A 14732-nucleotide genomic window follows, 5' to 3' on the forward strand; every position below is an offset into this window, starting at 1 on the left:
GAAGGTTTGGTAGCCTTTGGAATATCTTCTCACTGTCTCCTCATAACCAGAACCCAAGCCAAACACTTTTATTAAACACATATACTGTGATCTACTATACTTTGATTCTTTTGAACTATTGTTCAAAAGCGAATAAAAATCTGCATAAAAAATGAACAGGCATAATTAAATCCTTTCATCAAGTCAAGGGTTAGAGATACATAACCTTTAATAACCATAAATCTGTCTGAGTGCATAGACTACTGCTCCTTGTGCTGCTGCACACCCACTAAAACAGACTTTTATTGCTCTGGCAGCCCAGTATAGGTACAGAGAAGTAAACACACAGTGAAAAAGTCTAGACATGTTTGATAACTAAATACACTTGCAGACAGGCTAGAAGGAAGCAGTGTCCTCCACCACTTCCCTTTGTTTCCACTCAGAGTGCGAAGGGTATGAAGGGTATCAATGATGTGCCATATTATAGCCAAGCTTATGGGTAGCCTAAATATGTCAAATTATCTGCTCAACATATTGGTATGTCCAGGTTCTCTAGGAACAGTTAAAACTTAAAGAATTAAGTCATATTTTCAATTACCAGTATATATATTTTTATTTTATTTAAAGAAAATTATTTGTAGTAATAGTAATAGACAAAAAAAAAAAAAAAAAAACATTTTTGTCCTACAATGCATATCACCAGAATCCTCTAAAATGCATAATGCTGACCAGCTACTTTGAAACTTGAAAATCCTAGAAGGTGAGAGATCGTCGTCCTCCAAACTCTGTTCCTCACACCTCCCAGAGTGATGGTGGGTTCATTAAACATGACGTGATATAATGGGCCCAAATGTGTCATGCTGATGCATCGGGGTCTGTGGATGTTATATGATGTTTTAAGGAATTCAGAGATTTTTCGCAATGTTGTCATGAAACTAGACTAAATGTTTTGCTCTTTACCAGCTGGTGCACTAGAGCCCCTGAAACAGGACTGTAACACAACTGCTATGGAGTAATTTTTGGTGCTAGTGTTTAAAGTGGTCTGTCACCATCAATGGCTGAGTTACAGGAAACATCTCTGATTCATAACATCAGCACTTTTGATCCATGTGCTTTTCATATAACATATAAAGAAAGACTAAATAAGATATAATATTCTTAAAAATAATGCTTAAAGATTAATTGTTCTCTGAGGTCCACTAAGGGTTTCTAGATCTTTCTTTTGGAGTATAAAACAATCGTGGGCCAGTCACGGGATCTCTCCTTCATATATCCCTGTATGAACCTTTCAGAATTGCTCCGTATCCTTAAAAAAAGTCAAGTAGATCGGACCTCTCCTGGCGTGGTGGATGTTTACCACACCCTACGTGTGTCAGTCCCGAGCTTCAGATTGGCTCCCGTGTGTCCGCAGACCTAAAGAATAAGTGGCGCCTGGTGGTGGATCGCCTGACTGTTCTCTTCCTGAAGTTCCTGCAGTATGTCCATCAGCTGCAGCTCTTCATCTGGTGGCTTTTGGAGCTCCACGTCATTAAGATCGTCTCCTCATACATCATCTGGGTCTCCGTCAAAGAGGTGAGTTCACTAGGGTCTAGGCAGCCAGAGCATGAGAAAGTTCTGGAAACAAGCTTACAGGGTCTCTGTTAAATTGTGCTATGTTAATAATCAGAGCTGACCGATTGATGGCTTATGACTCATGGCTTCAGTCCAAGCTATCAGTGTTCTGCCTTTGCCTAGCACACTTGAGCAACACTGCCTCCCTAAGTTGCTCCTCAGGTGCTTGCTACCTTTAAGTTATCTTGAATACATTTCTTTTTCTCTCTTTTGCTCTTTCTTTTCTTTGTAGACCTAGAGGCAAAGTTACCATTTTATTTGTGTCATATATATTTCAAACAGGATCTGTTTCCAGATAGCATATTTTTTATCTGGAACACATGATACACATGGACCCAGGAGCTTAAATGTTCTTACAGGCCTAACATGAAAACACAAGACGCTTCTGTTTGACCAGCATGTATTAGATTACTGATCTTTGAAAAAAGTGTATGTTCTTTTACTTGACTTTCTCTGGCATGATCTGTTCCTGATTTAAGGCTGTAGTGAAAACCATGCGGATAATGTTTAGAATATCGTGAACTGAGAATTCCCAACATGCAGGATGTGGGTACGGTTAAAGTCGGTGAAACGCCATATTTGCTGAATATATCCATTGATTTCCATCTCACTGACGTGAATAACCATTTTGTTTTCTTAAAAGTTGTCTATTCCTATACAGCCCACATCCCATGTGAGATCTAGCACTAAAGCTAGAGGGCATGTATTGATAGTCGAGTCCAGAGCTTGTTTCAAGTAATGTAAGTACACACATTACAGGCTGGAAGCCTTGCACGCTGGCTACAGGTGTGTAATGAACGTGTTGTGCTGGGCCCTTTGCCAGGTGTCTCTGTTGAACTACGTGTTCCTGGTGAGCTGGGTCTTCGCCCTGCCCTTCAGCCAGTTCCGCCCACTGGCCTCCAGCGTCTGTACTGTCTGGACCTGTGTCATCATCGTCTGCAAGATGCTCTACCAGCTCACCTCCATCCAGCCTGTGGCCTACTCCAAAAACTGTTCTATGGTGAGGTGAAGAAATATCCACACTATTACACAGAATCATTTTTGCTCATGAGAGAGTTTGGACTTGACCTTTAACAAACTCAGTCACACGACAGCTATATCGGTGAGTTTGAGGTTTGCTTTATGAAACAAGTACACACACACACACACACACACACACCTCTCACTCTCCCACTCTTATTCTGCAATACTAAATAAGCTCAAGAGAAACACTGACACACAATCACATGACCCTCTAGTGAAAGGAAATCAGGTGTGTTCTTATCATTCTCCATCTCCTCCTCTCTCTCAGCCTGATAACTATACAGAGGTTCAGAGGATGGAGATGGCTAAGTCACTCCTGTACAGCAACCCGGTAGACCCTGCCAACTGGGTCGGCCTCAAGAAGTTCTCCCCATTACTAGAGAATCTGAGGGTGAGTCCCTTCCCATACACACACACACACACACACACACACACACACACACACACACACATTCTAGCCTTTCCTGTAATTAAGTTTGGTTGTGAATCTCACTCCCTCTGCAGAATAACTTGCTGATGCTGGCTCTACTAGCATTTGAGGTCACCATCTACCGACACCAAGAGGTCTACCGCATGAGGAACAATCTGACTGCTCCTGTCACAAGAACAGTCTTCCACAACATCACACGGCAACACCTGGATGATGGCATCATCAACTGTGCCAAGTACTTCATGAACTACTACTTCTACAAGTTTGGTCTGGAGGTACCCCCATTTCATATCTCCTTCAATTAAGGAGTCTACAGGAATAATACTAAAATATTTATATTCATAGATAGAGAAAGGTCTAACTTGTTCTTCTTGCATATTTACATAAATGTTTACCTACAAATTGTCATATAAATGATATAAATAACAACCCCCCCTCTTCTCTAGACCTGTTTCCTGTTGGCGGTGAATGTGATTGGCCAGCGGATGGACTTCTGCGCCATGCTGCACGCGTTGGGTCTGATTGTGGTGCTGTACCAGCGCGGGCGCAGGGCCATGGCCCGCGTCTGGCCCAGATACTGCCTCTTCCTGGCCTGCATGCTCAGCTTCCAGTACCTGATGTGTATAGGCGTCCCACCCGCAGCCTGCTCAGGTCAGACGGCACTGGAGTAGCGCCCCCTGTGGTGGCCTGGCACAGTGGTTCATGGTTTCAATCCAGTCACAATTGCTTATGAAAGTTAGTGCAGGTGCGAAGCAAACTGTAATTCGAGCAGGGAAAATTCAGCTTGCCGATTTCAACATTACAAATATTGTGACTGAGCTCCAGGCCAGATAAAATAGAGTCGCAGGATGTTGATTTGCAACACTGCGTGAACTCTACATGCACTAGGAAAGCCTGGCAATCTAATGTCACTTCATCCTGTGTTGCCAGACTACCCATGGAGACAGCCCTCATCCAGCATGGACTCCAACGTGGTCAAGTGGCTTTACCTGCCTGACTTCCACACCAAACCCAACCCTCTCTTCCTCCTTTGTGAGTTCTGTGCTATGGAAAGCATTTTAAATTATTTCAGAGATTTAACAAGTGCTCCATTAGATGTTAACAACATGTGTTCCTTATCTGTTTGCCTAATTATTTTTTATCTCTCTCTCTCTCTCTCTCTCTCTCTCTCTCCAGACGACTTCATGTTGTTGCTGTGTGCATCGCTGCAGAGGCGTGTGTTTGAGGAAGAGGATGAGCCTGCCGTGCGCTTGCTCGCTGGTGATAACGTGGAGATCTGCCGAGACCTGGATGCTGCCACATTCGGCCAGCATAATCCCGTCCCTGATTTCATCCACTGCAGGTAGCACACTAAGCTTAAGACTAAGACTGCAGAGTTGGCCTACATATATGAGATTACAAGCTCCAGATATTAATAATTAGACAAAAATGTCCTGTTATTAAAATTTACAAGATTTCCATCTTCTTTGTGATAAAATACTTTTGATAAGTTAAATGACTTCTTAACTATTCAAAGCAGTTTTGTTCTTGTCCACACAATGTTCTTGCTAAGGAACCCTTTATGTTTTTATATTACTCAGCAGTGGTGACAAGTGGCATTTGTGGAATTTACAGGGATGAACTGTTATGTGATTTAGTTTCCTGTTTGTCTACTTTTCTTTTTTTGCTTCTGTGGACACATGCGTTGCCCTGGTGTGCATCTGCTCAAATTGTTGGTATATAGTTGGAAAATCTGATGTTACATGTTGTGTTTGTTCCTTAATGGGAACAAATCCATAAAATGGCACTTCTTTGGCTTCTCATTAATGACATCTTGCACTGTTTGGAAATGCAAGATATTTCCGCACACAGCAGGAAGAGCAGGGCCTCACCGCCCTGCTGTTTCCCTCTCTCCTGCCTCATATCACATATCCCCAGGATGTTCGAACAATCACTCTGACCAACCCAGAACGTCCTGCCCAGCCCGTGGCAGTCTTGGCTGTTGTCTCCCTCTGGAGATGAAGGCACATTCACAGCTCACCCCTCGCAGATTTAAGCTGTTGCTTCTAACATCTGCAGTCATAGATCAAGGCTGATGAGAACTATGCCTACTTCTCCATCAGTGTGTAGGAAAGTGGTGCCTATTGTACTGCCATTCAGACTCCATTAACAGTTAAAGAGCATGATCGTGGTTATTAGGGATTTCTTTAGGTGGTGGTATTGGTTCTCCTGCTGTGTCTTTGACTCAGTCACCAGATTTAGTTTGAAAGCCTACACATCTGTCAGTGTATTTCCATTAACCACAACAAGGTGTTCTAGATGCTCATTCTATGGATGGGCTTTAATATAACATTCATGTCAGTCACATGAAGCTCCGGGAAATATTGTATGTATTGTTGTACCAGAACTTTTAAGTATGTTAGTACACTATATTGCCGAGTATTCGCTCACCCATACAGATGATCGGAACCAGGTGTTTCAATCTCTTCATTGGCCACAGGTGTACAGTATAAAATTAAGCACCTAGCCATGTAGACTGTTTTTACATTTGTGAAAAGAATGGGTCGCTCTCAGGAGCTCAGTGAATTCTTTGCTCCTCAATATTCCACAGTCAACTGTCAGTTGTATTATAAGAAAATTGAAGTGTTTGGGAATGACAGCAACTCAGCCACAAAGAAAGTCGAGATGGCAGAGTGCGGTGTGGATGAACCTGACTGACCTGCACAGAGTCCATCCCATAGAACACCTTTGGGATGAATTAGAGCAGAGCCTGAGAGCGAGGCCTTCTCATCCAACGTCAGTATGTGACCTCACAAATGCGCTCCTGGAAGAATGGTCAAAAATCTCCATAAACACACTCCTAAACCTTGTGGACAGCCTTCCCAGAAGAGTTGAAGCTGTTCTAGCTGCAAAGGGTGGACCCTATGGATTAGGAATGGTATGTCACTTAAGCTCATATGTGAGTCAAGGAAGGTGAGCGAATACTTTTGGCAACATAGTGTATGTTTGTATGCTAGTAAAATGTATGTGAATGAAAAATGAATGAGTGAAAATAAGTATACTTATTAAATTAATGAATACTGCTTCACAGTATACTTCATCCCCTGGCCTCTTGGGCTGTGCTTCCCAGGTCATATCTAGATATGCTGAAAGTGATCATGTTCAGCTATCTGTTCTGGTTCGTCCTCACCATCATCTTCATCACGGGGACCACGCGTATCAGCATCTTCTGCATGGGCTACCTGGTTGCCTGCTTCTACTTCCTGCTTTTTGGAGGAGAGCTGCTGCTTAAGCCAATCAAAAGTATCCTGCGCTACTGGGACTTCCTAATTGCCTACAATGTCTTCGTCATCACCATGAAGAATATCCTTTCGGTAAGTATGAGGATTTCTGCCTTAAAGAGGGTGGAGAAAGTTTTGTTGCCATAATTACCAGAGAATACCGCGTCCCTTGGATTCTTACAACCACTACTATGGAATGAGCCTCTTGTTTAAGGGAAAGTGTTTTTTATTGCTATTCACAGAAGTGTAGGTTATAACTGAAAAACTAGTTGAGGATTTGTGTTTGATAAGCTGACGTAAAAGTTAAGTATAATGTTATGATGACAGATATGTGAGGGGAGCCAGTGCAACCAACCATACACCATTACACTCAAATTCATGTTAGAATACTCCAGAACCAGATGCCTTGGCAGAGAGACTAGAGATGTGACTGCTCTGCGTTGAAGTGTATAAACTGTAGAACTGTATAAATACATAATGCCTAGGATGTTGAATTTGTAGAAGGCTTTAGAACACACAGTTGGCTTTAGAACACACCATTGTATTTAGAACACAAAATTCAGTGCTTTTTCCAAGTCCATATTGGAAACATTTAAGACCTTATGCTTGATATGTCAGTATATGGGTTTTAATTAAATTATGGCCAGTCTGTGCTATGGTTACACATTTTGGACAAATAATTCCGTCAATTTATCTAAATTAACACTCATTATCTGATATCAATCAATCAATCAATCAAATTTTATATAGCGCTTTTTACAACAGTTGTTGTCACAAAGCAGCTTTACAAGTGTCCGAGTCCAAGCCCCCAGTGAGCAAGCCAAGGGCGACAGTGGCAAGGAAAAACTCCCTAAGGGCATGAGGAAGAAACCTTGAGAGGAACCAAGACTCGAAGGGGGGGATCCTCCTCTAGCCAACGCCGGTCACCATGACAGCAATTTAAAAAGAGAGAAAAAAAGAAAAATATGTGAGGGATATGGTGCTGAACGAAGCATTTCACATTTCAGTCTGAAAAATCTTTAGTGGGTGCAACCTCAAAAACAATGGAGCCTGAGATCAGTTGATACTATTATGTATTTATTTATTTATTTATTTATTTGTTGTTATTGTTATTTTGCGGCTTCCACAAAGCCTGTGACCAGTAAGGAATGTTACATCAAAATGACCAGTAAGGAATGTTATGCCACGTGTCGGGAACTGAGTGAGGTCAAGCTTATAATGTTGCTTTAAAGGGAACTGTTCTTTCTGCTCCTGTTCTCAGATAGCTGCCTGTGGTTATAGTAAATCCTTGGTGGCCAGTCACTGCTGGATGATCCAGTTGTTCAGTCTGGCCTGCACTATAAAGGGCTATTCACGCCGTAAGTCCTCTCCTGTGGCACCAAAGGCTTTTGGTGGTTTTACTTCAAAAAGTAATCATTAGTCATACTGCCTGGAATGCCTTTAATGATTCATTAATTGAAGAGATCAAGTGCAGTTTGAGAGTATGTAAGGTTAATGGTGCGGCTTGTGGAATTAAATAATCTGCCCTGTTTCCTGTTGGGTGATTAGCGGAGCAGCAGGCCAATAAGCAGGCCAACTGTGAGCTGCCCAGTGATGAGGCGGGCATTATCTGGGACAGCATCTGCTTCGCGTCCCTGCTCCTCCAAAGACGTGTCTTCATGAGCTACTATTTCCTGCATGTCGTGGCTGATATACGCTCCTCCCAGGTCCTGGCATCCAGGTACACACACACACACACTCACACACACACACACACACACACACACACACACACACTAACCTGCATCTATAATGTTTTGCTGGTATGGCTAATTGCTCCAGAACATTAGATTTGAAATTAAACAATAACTTTGAGGATAAGCATCAGCTTTGTTTCGAGAGAATTTGTCTCTGATTTATGTAAACTATGAACAGTTCCCTTTTTAAACAGCAGATAATGTTTTATATCATAACAGTTATAGAATTAGAATATAGAAAAATAATTACTAAAGTAACTATGGAGTTAGTCAGCCCAAATGAGCATGCATTTCACTTGTCACAAATGCTAAGGAATCACATTTGAACACATTTGAAGCCTACATAGATCTAAAAGACTAGCTGTTTGTTTATGATTCAAACTATTTTTTCATCAGTTTAATTCTGAGACACAACAGTCTGAATAGTCTCTCTCTCTCTCTCTCTCTCTCTCTCTCTACATTTACCTATGTTCCTCTCTCTGTGAATCTCAGAGGAGCAGAGTTGTTCCAGGCCACTATCGTGAAGACAGTGAAAGCAAGGATCGAAGAGGAAAAGAAATCCATGGACTTACTCAAGAGACAGTGCGTGTTACTCTGCCTCACACGTTGCACTGCACTAATTCCTATTTTTCCCCAAAATTAAATTATCACATTTTAATATATGTATAGAGAGAGATATAGAAACAGAGAGTGAAACAGAGAAACAGCACATTTTGGACAGAGATCAGTTGTGCAAGCAAAGAGCTTTTCTCTGGAAACTTCACTCCAATCTTTTATATCTCTAATGTATCTTAAATCGTACCCTGCAGTTTCTCACCTGGACACATCTTCACACACACACACACACGCACACACACACACACACACACACACACACACACACCACTGCAGTAAACTGCAGTTACTCACCTGGTCTTCTATGTAAATATTTCCTGTTTCACCCTTCCATTAGGTGGTCATATCCTTTTCCTCACACTCAGGCCTTCTACCAGAGGCCTGTGAATCTGAGGACATGGCATCTTCACAGTTCCTAGGATTTCCCTCTTCTGGATTGATGTTGTCATTCCTGGAATCGGTTGAAGCCACTCCTCCAGCTATGGGGTCACAGTCCCAGCTGCCCCTATCACCACTGGGACAATCTCGGTGTTAACCTTCTACCTTCCGTCAAATGGGCTTATCCTGCCATGGCATATCCTCTGATTTCATGGTGACCACATCCCTTGTCTCCTCCCCTGTGTCTATCTGAAGCACTTCCTCAAGTCATCTTTGAGGATCATTCCTTGGATATATTCATGGATGTTGGTTTTTTTTTTTATTATTATTATTTGGGGGGGGGGGGGGGGTGTGGTTAGTCGCCCTTTCCTGCTTCTTCCTGCCTCGTCCTGCCTCCTTCTGGCTGGCTTGCGGTCTTTGGATGTTGGATCTTGGGTGGAGCACCCCATGCATTGTAAGGAGTTTTCTGGTCTTGACGTCAGCAGGTTCATGTTTATGGTCTTATCTTGGCCACCTTATTGTGTCTGCTTGGTATCTAATGACTGGCAAGGCATGAGATTTTGGTCCATATTGACATGAAAGCATCACTCATTTGCTGCAAATTTGTCAGTTGCATATCCATAATGTGAATCTCCTGTTCCACCAAAGGAGCTCTATTGGATTCACATCTGGTGACTCTAGAGGCCCTTTTTGAGTCCAGTGAACTCATTGTCATGTTCAAGAAACCAGCTTGATGGACATGGTCAGCAACAGCACTGACCAACAGGTAGGCTGTGGCATTTAAATTATGCTTAGCTGGTGTGCTCGAGGGGCCCAAAGTGTGCCAAGATACCACACCCACACCATTTCACCACCAGCAGCCTGAACCATTGAAACAAAACAGGATGGATCCTTGCTTTCATGTTGTTTATGCCTAATTTTGACCCTACCATCTGAATGTCACAGCAGAAATTGAGTTTCATCATATCAAGGCAACATTGTTATCTTGAATTGTCAACTTTTGGTGAACCCATGTGAATTGTAGTCTCACTGCCCTGTTCTTAGCTGACAGGAGTGGCACCCGGTGTGTCTTCTGCTGCTGTAGCCCAGCTGCTGCTGGGTTTCACATGTTCTACATTCAGTTATTTGAGTTACCTTTGAGTTTTTTCTATCTGTTCTGTGTAAACCAAAGAGATGGTTGTGTAAGTCCCAGTAGAGCAGCAGTTTCTGAAACACTCCAACCCATCTAGTGCGAGCAGCCATGTCATATTCAGCATCACTTACATTTCCTTTCTTCCCCATTCTGATGCTGAGTTGTTCTGTTGGTCTTAAGTTTGGTGGTGTTGCAATGGGTCAGTACTAGCATTGTTATTACAACCATCTTCAGTGTCTTTGTGTGAGACCAACCATCATTTGCTTTTTCTTCTTTTAGAGCACAGAGCACTTTGACACATGCCTCAACATGAAATGACTCTTTCAACCTCTGTCCCCCATTAACTACTAGTGTTATTACTGTAAATGTGCACAGTGAGACAGGACTTAAGAGAAACTGTTGCCAATCCCAACTCATTCTCTCTCTCTCTCTCTCTCTCTCTCTCTCTCTCTCTCTCTCTCTCTCTCATTCTCTCTCTCTCTCTCTCTCTCTCTCTCTCTCTCTCTCTCTCTCTCTCTCTCTCTCTCACTCTCTCTCTCTCCTCTCTCTCTCTCTCTCTCTCTCTCTCTCTCTCTCTCTCTCTCTCTCTCTCTCAGGATGGACCGCATTAAGAGCCGACAACAGAAGTTCAAGAGGGGTAAGGAGAGGATGTTGAGCTTGGCTCAGGAGAGTGAGGAGAGTCATTCAAAGACCAATGAAGAAGAGGAGGATGAAGGTGCGTTATGTTGTGGGGCAAGACAAATGTGTAGCAAGCTTAAGTCAATTATTTAGTTTGATAACATGAATACTCTTAATGATACTGTAAACATTATTACACACAAGACAGTACTCTCTTATTTATTTTACATTGAACGTATTCTTTTTTTAAATATGTAAAGTTTTTTAAAAATACATAGTTGTTTTCTATGTCCAAAATGCAGCTTTACAACAGAAGTTGTTTTTCACCGAGAGTAAAAAAAGAATTCGTAAATTCCACAGGTGCCTGAGTTTATCTAGTGCATTAAATGCATTGCAACTGAATGAAAAACATATGAAATCATGCATACCAGACCTCAGAACAAGTTTTCTCTTCTTCGTGTTGTTTTCAGGATTTTGAAGGGTTCTTAACTGTTTTGTTTTTGTTTGTTGGCTTTGTTTTTTTCTTTTGTGGCAGGACACTCGAGTAAAGAGAGGAGCAAAGGCAAGAGGAAGCAGTGGTGGAGACCCTGGGTTGACCACGCGTCCAGTGAGTGGCCCATTCTTGTTCACACTGCATCAGCCAAACCAACAATGCAAACTATAAAGAAGGCAATCAGTGGCCTGTGTCTAGATGTGTAACGATGTATAATTCAAGTCATTGACACTGGATGTTAACCAATGTTTTCAGTGGTGAGGAGTGGAAACTATTACTTATTCGAGACTGATAGTGAGGAGGAAGAGGAGGAAGAAGAGAAAAAAGAGGAAGAACCACCTAAGAAATCTGCCTTTCAAGTTAGTCATGTGCCACTATGAATACCATGTTTATGAGCTGTACATTATGACCTGTACATACAACAGCTGAAAACCTTTGTTCTGTGAAGTCTGACTTCTACATACTGACAACACTAAACCTATCTAACCTTAGTGGCTCTACGCCACTCAACACACAATCTCACAGTAGTTTTAGTTCTCTCTGCACTTAACAATGTTTCTTTATTTGTCACACCACTAATTGCTAACTTCCCATATAGAGGCGTGGAGTGGACCTTGCCAAGGGCCCGTGCCATGTCGTTACTAACGCAGCCCCTACTCTGTTCCCTTTGTAGAGAGCAATCCGAAAGTTTGCCTGTGCTTTACTGGCTTTACCAAAGTCTGTCATTAAACTGCCCAAAACTGTACTGCAGTATGCAATCAGGGCAGCCAAGGTACTTCCACCAGGCCTAATATATCTCTCCTTTCTTTGTACTCTTTGCTACTGTAGTATGTGTCACAATCTCGTTCCCTCTTTGGCCACCGGGCACTGCGTTGGCCTGTCAATCACTGGCCTGCTACTTCATTACCGTGCACACATGAGAACGTTTTCTCTCATGGGATTTGAGTGCTGTTTTAGCCCCAGTGGCTGACCACTGAGGAGCATCTCACAGCTCTATCACTCTGTGTTCCAGATGGCTATGCAAACCACATGGCCAGCTATGCATGCAAGAAAATGCATTGTGTTGTGTATGACTAGGCATACGTATTCAGCTCCTGTCCTGAGGTCCTGCTGTCCTGCACAGTGTTGGGTTTTCTCTTCCCCCACACACACACGGTTCAGGCCATCAGCTCATTATCAAGTCCATCAAAAGTTTGATTAGGTGTGTTGGGCCAGAGAGAACTATAAAATGTGCAGAGCAGGGGGTCCACCCAGCAACGGAACTGTGAAGCCCTTCTGTGGGGGTGATGCATGTGAACATGCAGGGAGATCTTGGTTGGGTTACGTGTTGGTTGGGTTACGTGTTGGTTGAATGTGGAGGATGTGGTTTTTTCCCCAAACAAAAACCTTTTTTTTTTCTTTTCGCTTAACTACAGGCCTGTAAATTGTGATTTTCCACCAGACTGGATGAAAGCACATCCTAACACTTTGTGTGTTGTGTACACTATTGGTGCTCATGTATGATAAAATGGTTTATATGACTTTCTTTGCAGTAATCTGATTCAGGTAGTCAAGACCAACCGAACCGATGGATCTTCATTGTTCATGCATGTCCTCTGCAATGCACTCTCTCTCCAGTTTGTCTACCATGCTTGGATCACCGACTCCAAAACAGCCATGAAGGAACGCAGTAAAGAGAAGCGACGATTCTGGCAGAGGTACACGGCCGGACGGAAAAGCAAACGTGACCAGCAGGAAGGTAGGTGACAAGCTCCACCCTAGACATATTTCACGGAGAGCAGGTACGCTGCGATTGGTTGGCAGGAGAATGGTTATGTTTGTTCTGGTTCTGCCAGTGGTAATTGTTCAGTAGTCCTCTCTGGAGAATGGTTCTGCACTGGCCAAATGACCACACTCTGAGGATGTACGGGCAATTTGGGCGTGTCTCTCTAGGGAACGGTGCATGCATCTCGTAGACATCGCACTTTTTAACGGGAGCCATGCCTGAATGCAGGCCCTGAGGCCTCCTCCTAGACACTGGCCTTCGTAGGAGGGGGTACTGAGAAATGAAGAATGCCATGTTGCATTCGCTATGCTGAATTCATCCCATATGATGGCTGGACGCAGCTTCAGGAGCCTTGCCAGGAAGCCAAGAGCTTCAAACGTAGCCGGAGAGCGGCAGCTAAATCTAATAAAACATTCAGTCGAAATACTGGAGATATGTTGCCTGTCGGGATTATAGTCACATATTTCAGCCTGCTGAAAGTGATACATTGGAATAATAAGAGAAACCAACTAGGTAACCTTTCTGATTTTTTTTTTACTAGTCTTTAAAATCTAAACAAAATTTAAACTCATGCTGTGAATGGCATTCAGGAAGTTTTAGATGTGAAACACCTCATGGTACTGAATTGTACTTCACACATAATTGACAAGCAGTGAAATATTCACTAGGTGGTGCTACAAAAAATACTACAGAGGTACTATGTCATAGTGGTGCTTCGCATCAATGGCAGCTTGTGTCCTTGTGTTTAAACTGCAGTGCTGTTGGCAACTTCCAAAATTCATTTGTTCATAGTTCTTGATGTGATTTAAGTAGCTGAGTTGTTTGCTCTCTCTCCAGTAGCTCAGGTAGCCATTGAGGTCGAAGAGCAGGTGGAGGACGTATTTGGAAATGAGGAATCTGAAGGACCAGGTGTCTCATCCTTATCTCTGCCATATTTACATATTCACAGACACACAGGAAAATCTCAAACCGAGATTAAATCACATAGTAGTAGTAGTTTTGTGTATTATTTGAGTATTTGAGTGTTGACTCAGTTACTTCAGTTACCTCTGAGCTGAACCAGAACCTCTTCCTTTCTTCCTTCAGACAACATCCTGAGGCGTGTGTTTAACATGGTCAAGTTCTCCTGGGTGCTGTTCCTGGCTCTGCTGGACAGTTTCACTGCCTGGCTCAACTCCATGTGCCAAGAACACATCGACATCTCTACTGTACTGCGTACTGAGCGCTGCATGCTCACCCACGAGGTCAAAAAGGTATTAGCACTGCCAGAGAGCCAGCCTGACTAGGCCGGCATGACTTAGCCAGCTCGACTTAGCTAGCCTAACTTGGCCCTCTCAGCAGCGCGGTGCTCAGTGGCTGCCGGCCAGGGCTACAGAACAGATCGACTTTAAAAGGGTGCCATTGTTTGAATGTTACTAGCAATTTAGCCCCAGCGTCAGACACTACAACAAGATGAGATTTTGCCTTTGGGGTGGGAATTCCAACAGGAAGTCTTGGGCTAAGGCAGCAGGTAATTGTCTCAGCATGAGATTGTACAGCTGTCTGCAGGCTATGAGACGATCAGCATCCTTGACATGCATAACTGCAGAAATTACTGGAATGTTCTTTGCTTGGAGCATTTGTATTTACTCCTGCATTACAGAAACAAGAAGGAAAATAGCTAAAGCAGTCATGTTGTGAGGCCCCCTGTGG

General features: G+C 43.0%; 1 protein-coding gene across 4 annotated transcripts in view; it reads left to right on the forward strand.

Moving 5' to 3' along the window:
- The window catches only part of piezo2a (piezo-type mechanosensitive ion channel component 2a), a 78589-nt gene that overhangs the window by 52831 nt on the left and 11026 nt on the right, over window positions 1-14732 (forward strand). For 2 of the 4 annotated variants that reach the window (XM_076971375.1, XM_076971376.1), the window contains exons 18-34: window positions 1391-1551; window positions 2414-2590; window positions 2882-3004; window positions 3118-3318; window positions 3490-3694; window positions 3974-4075; window positions 4220-4385; window positions 6153-6396; window positions 7565-7661; window positions 7852-8023; window positions 8532-8621; window positions 10761-10879; window positions 11318-11389; window positions 11531-11634; window positions 12893-13013; window positions 13878-13949; window positions 14127-14293. In XM_076971375.1, coding sequence (XP_076827490.1) covers window positions 1391-1551; window positions 2414-2590; window positions 2882-3004; window positions 3118-3318; window positions 3490-3694; window positions 3974-4075; window positions 4220-4385; window positions 6153-6396; window positions 7565-7661; window positions 7852-8023; window positions 8532-8621; window positions 10761-10879; window positions 11318-11389; window positions 11531-11634; window positions 12893-13013; window positions 13878-13949; window positions 14127-14293 — 2393 coding nt within the window. The remainder of the gene's footprint in view (window positions 1-1390; window positions 1552-2413; window positions 2591-2881; window positions 3005-3117; window positions 3319-3489; window positions 3695-3973; window positions 4076-4219; window positions 4386-6152; window positions 6397-7564; window positions 7662-7851; window positions 8024-8531; window positions 8622-10760; window positions 10880-11317; window positions 11390-11530; window positions 11635-12892; window positions 13014-13877; window positions 13950-14126; window positions 14294-14732) is intronic. The other 2 variants (XM_076971377.1, XM_076971378.1) reach the window with 1 other exon arrangement.

The sequence above is a fragment of the Brachyhypopomus gauderio genome, chromosome 13 (assembly GCF_052324685.1).
Source record: "Brachyhypopomus gauderio isolate BG-103 chromosome 13, BGAUD_0.2, whole genome shotgun sequence".
In the NCBI taxonomy this organism is placed as follows: domain Eukaryota; kingdom Metazoa; phylum Chordata; class Actinopteri; order Gymnotiformes; family Hypopomidae; genus Brachyhypopomus; species Brachyhypopomus gauderio.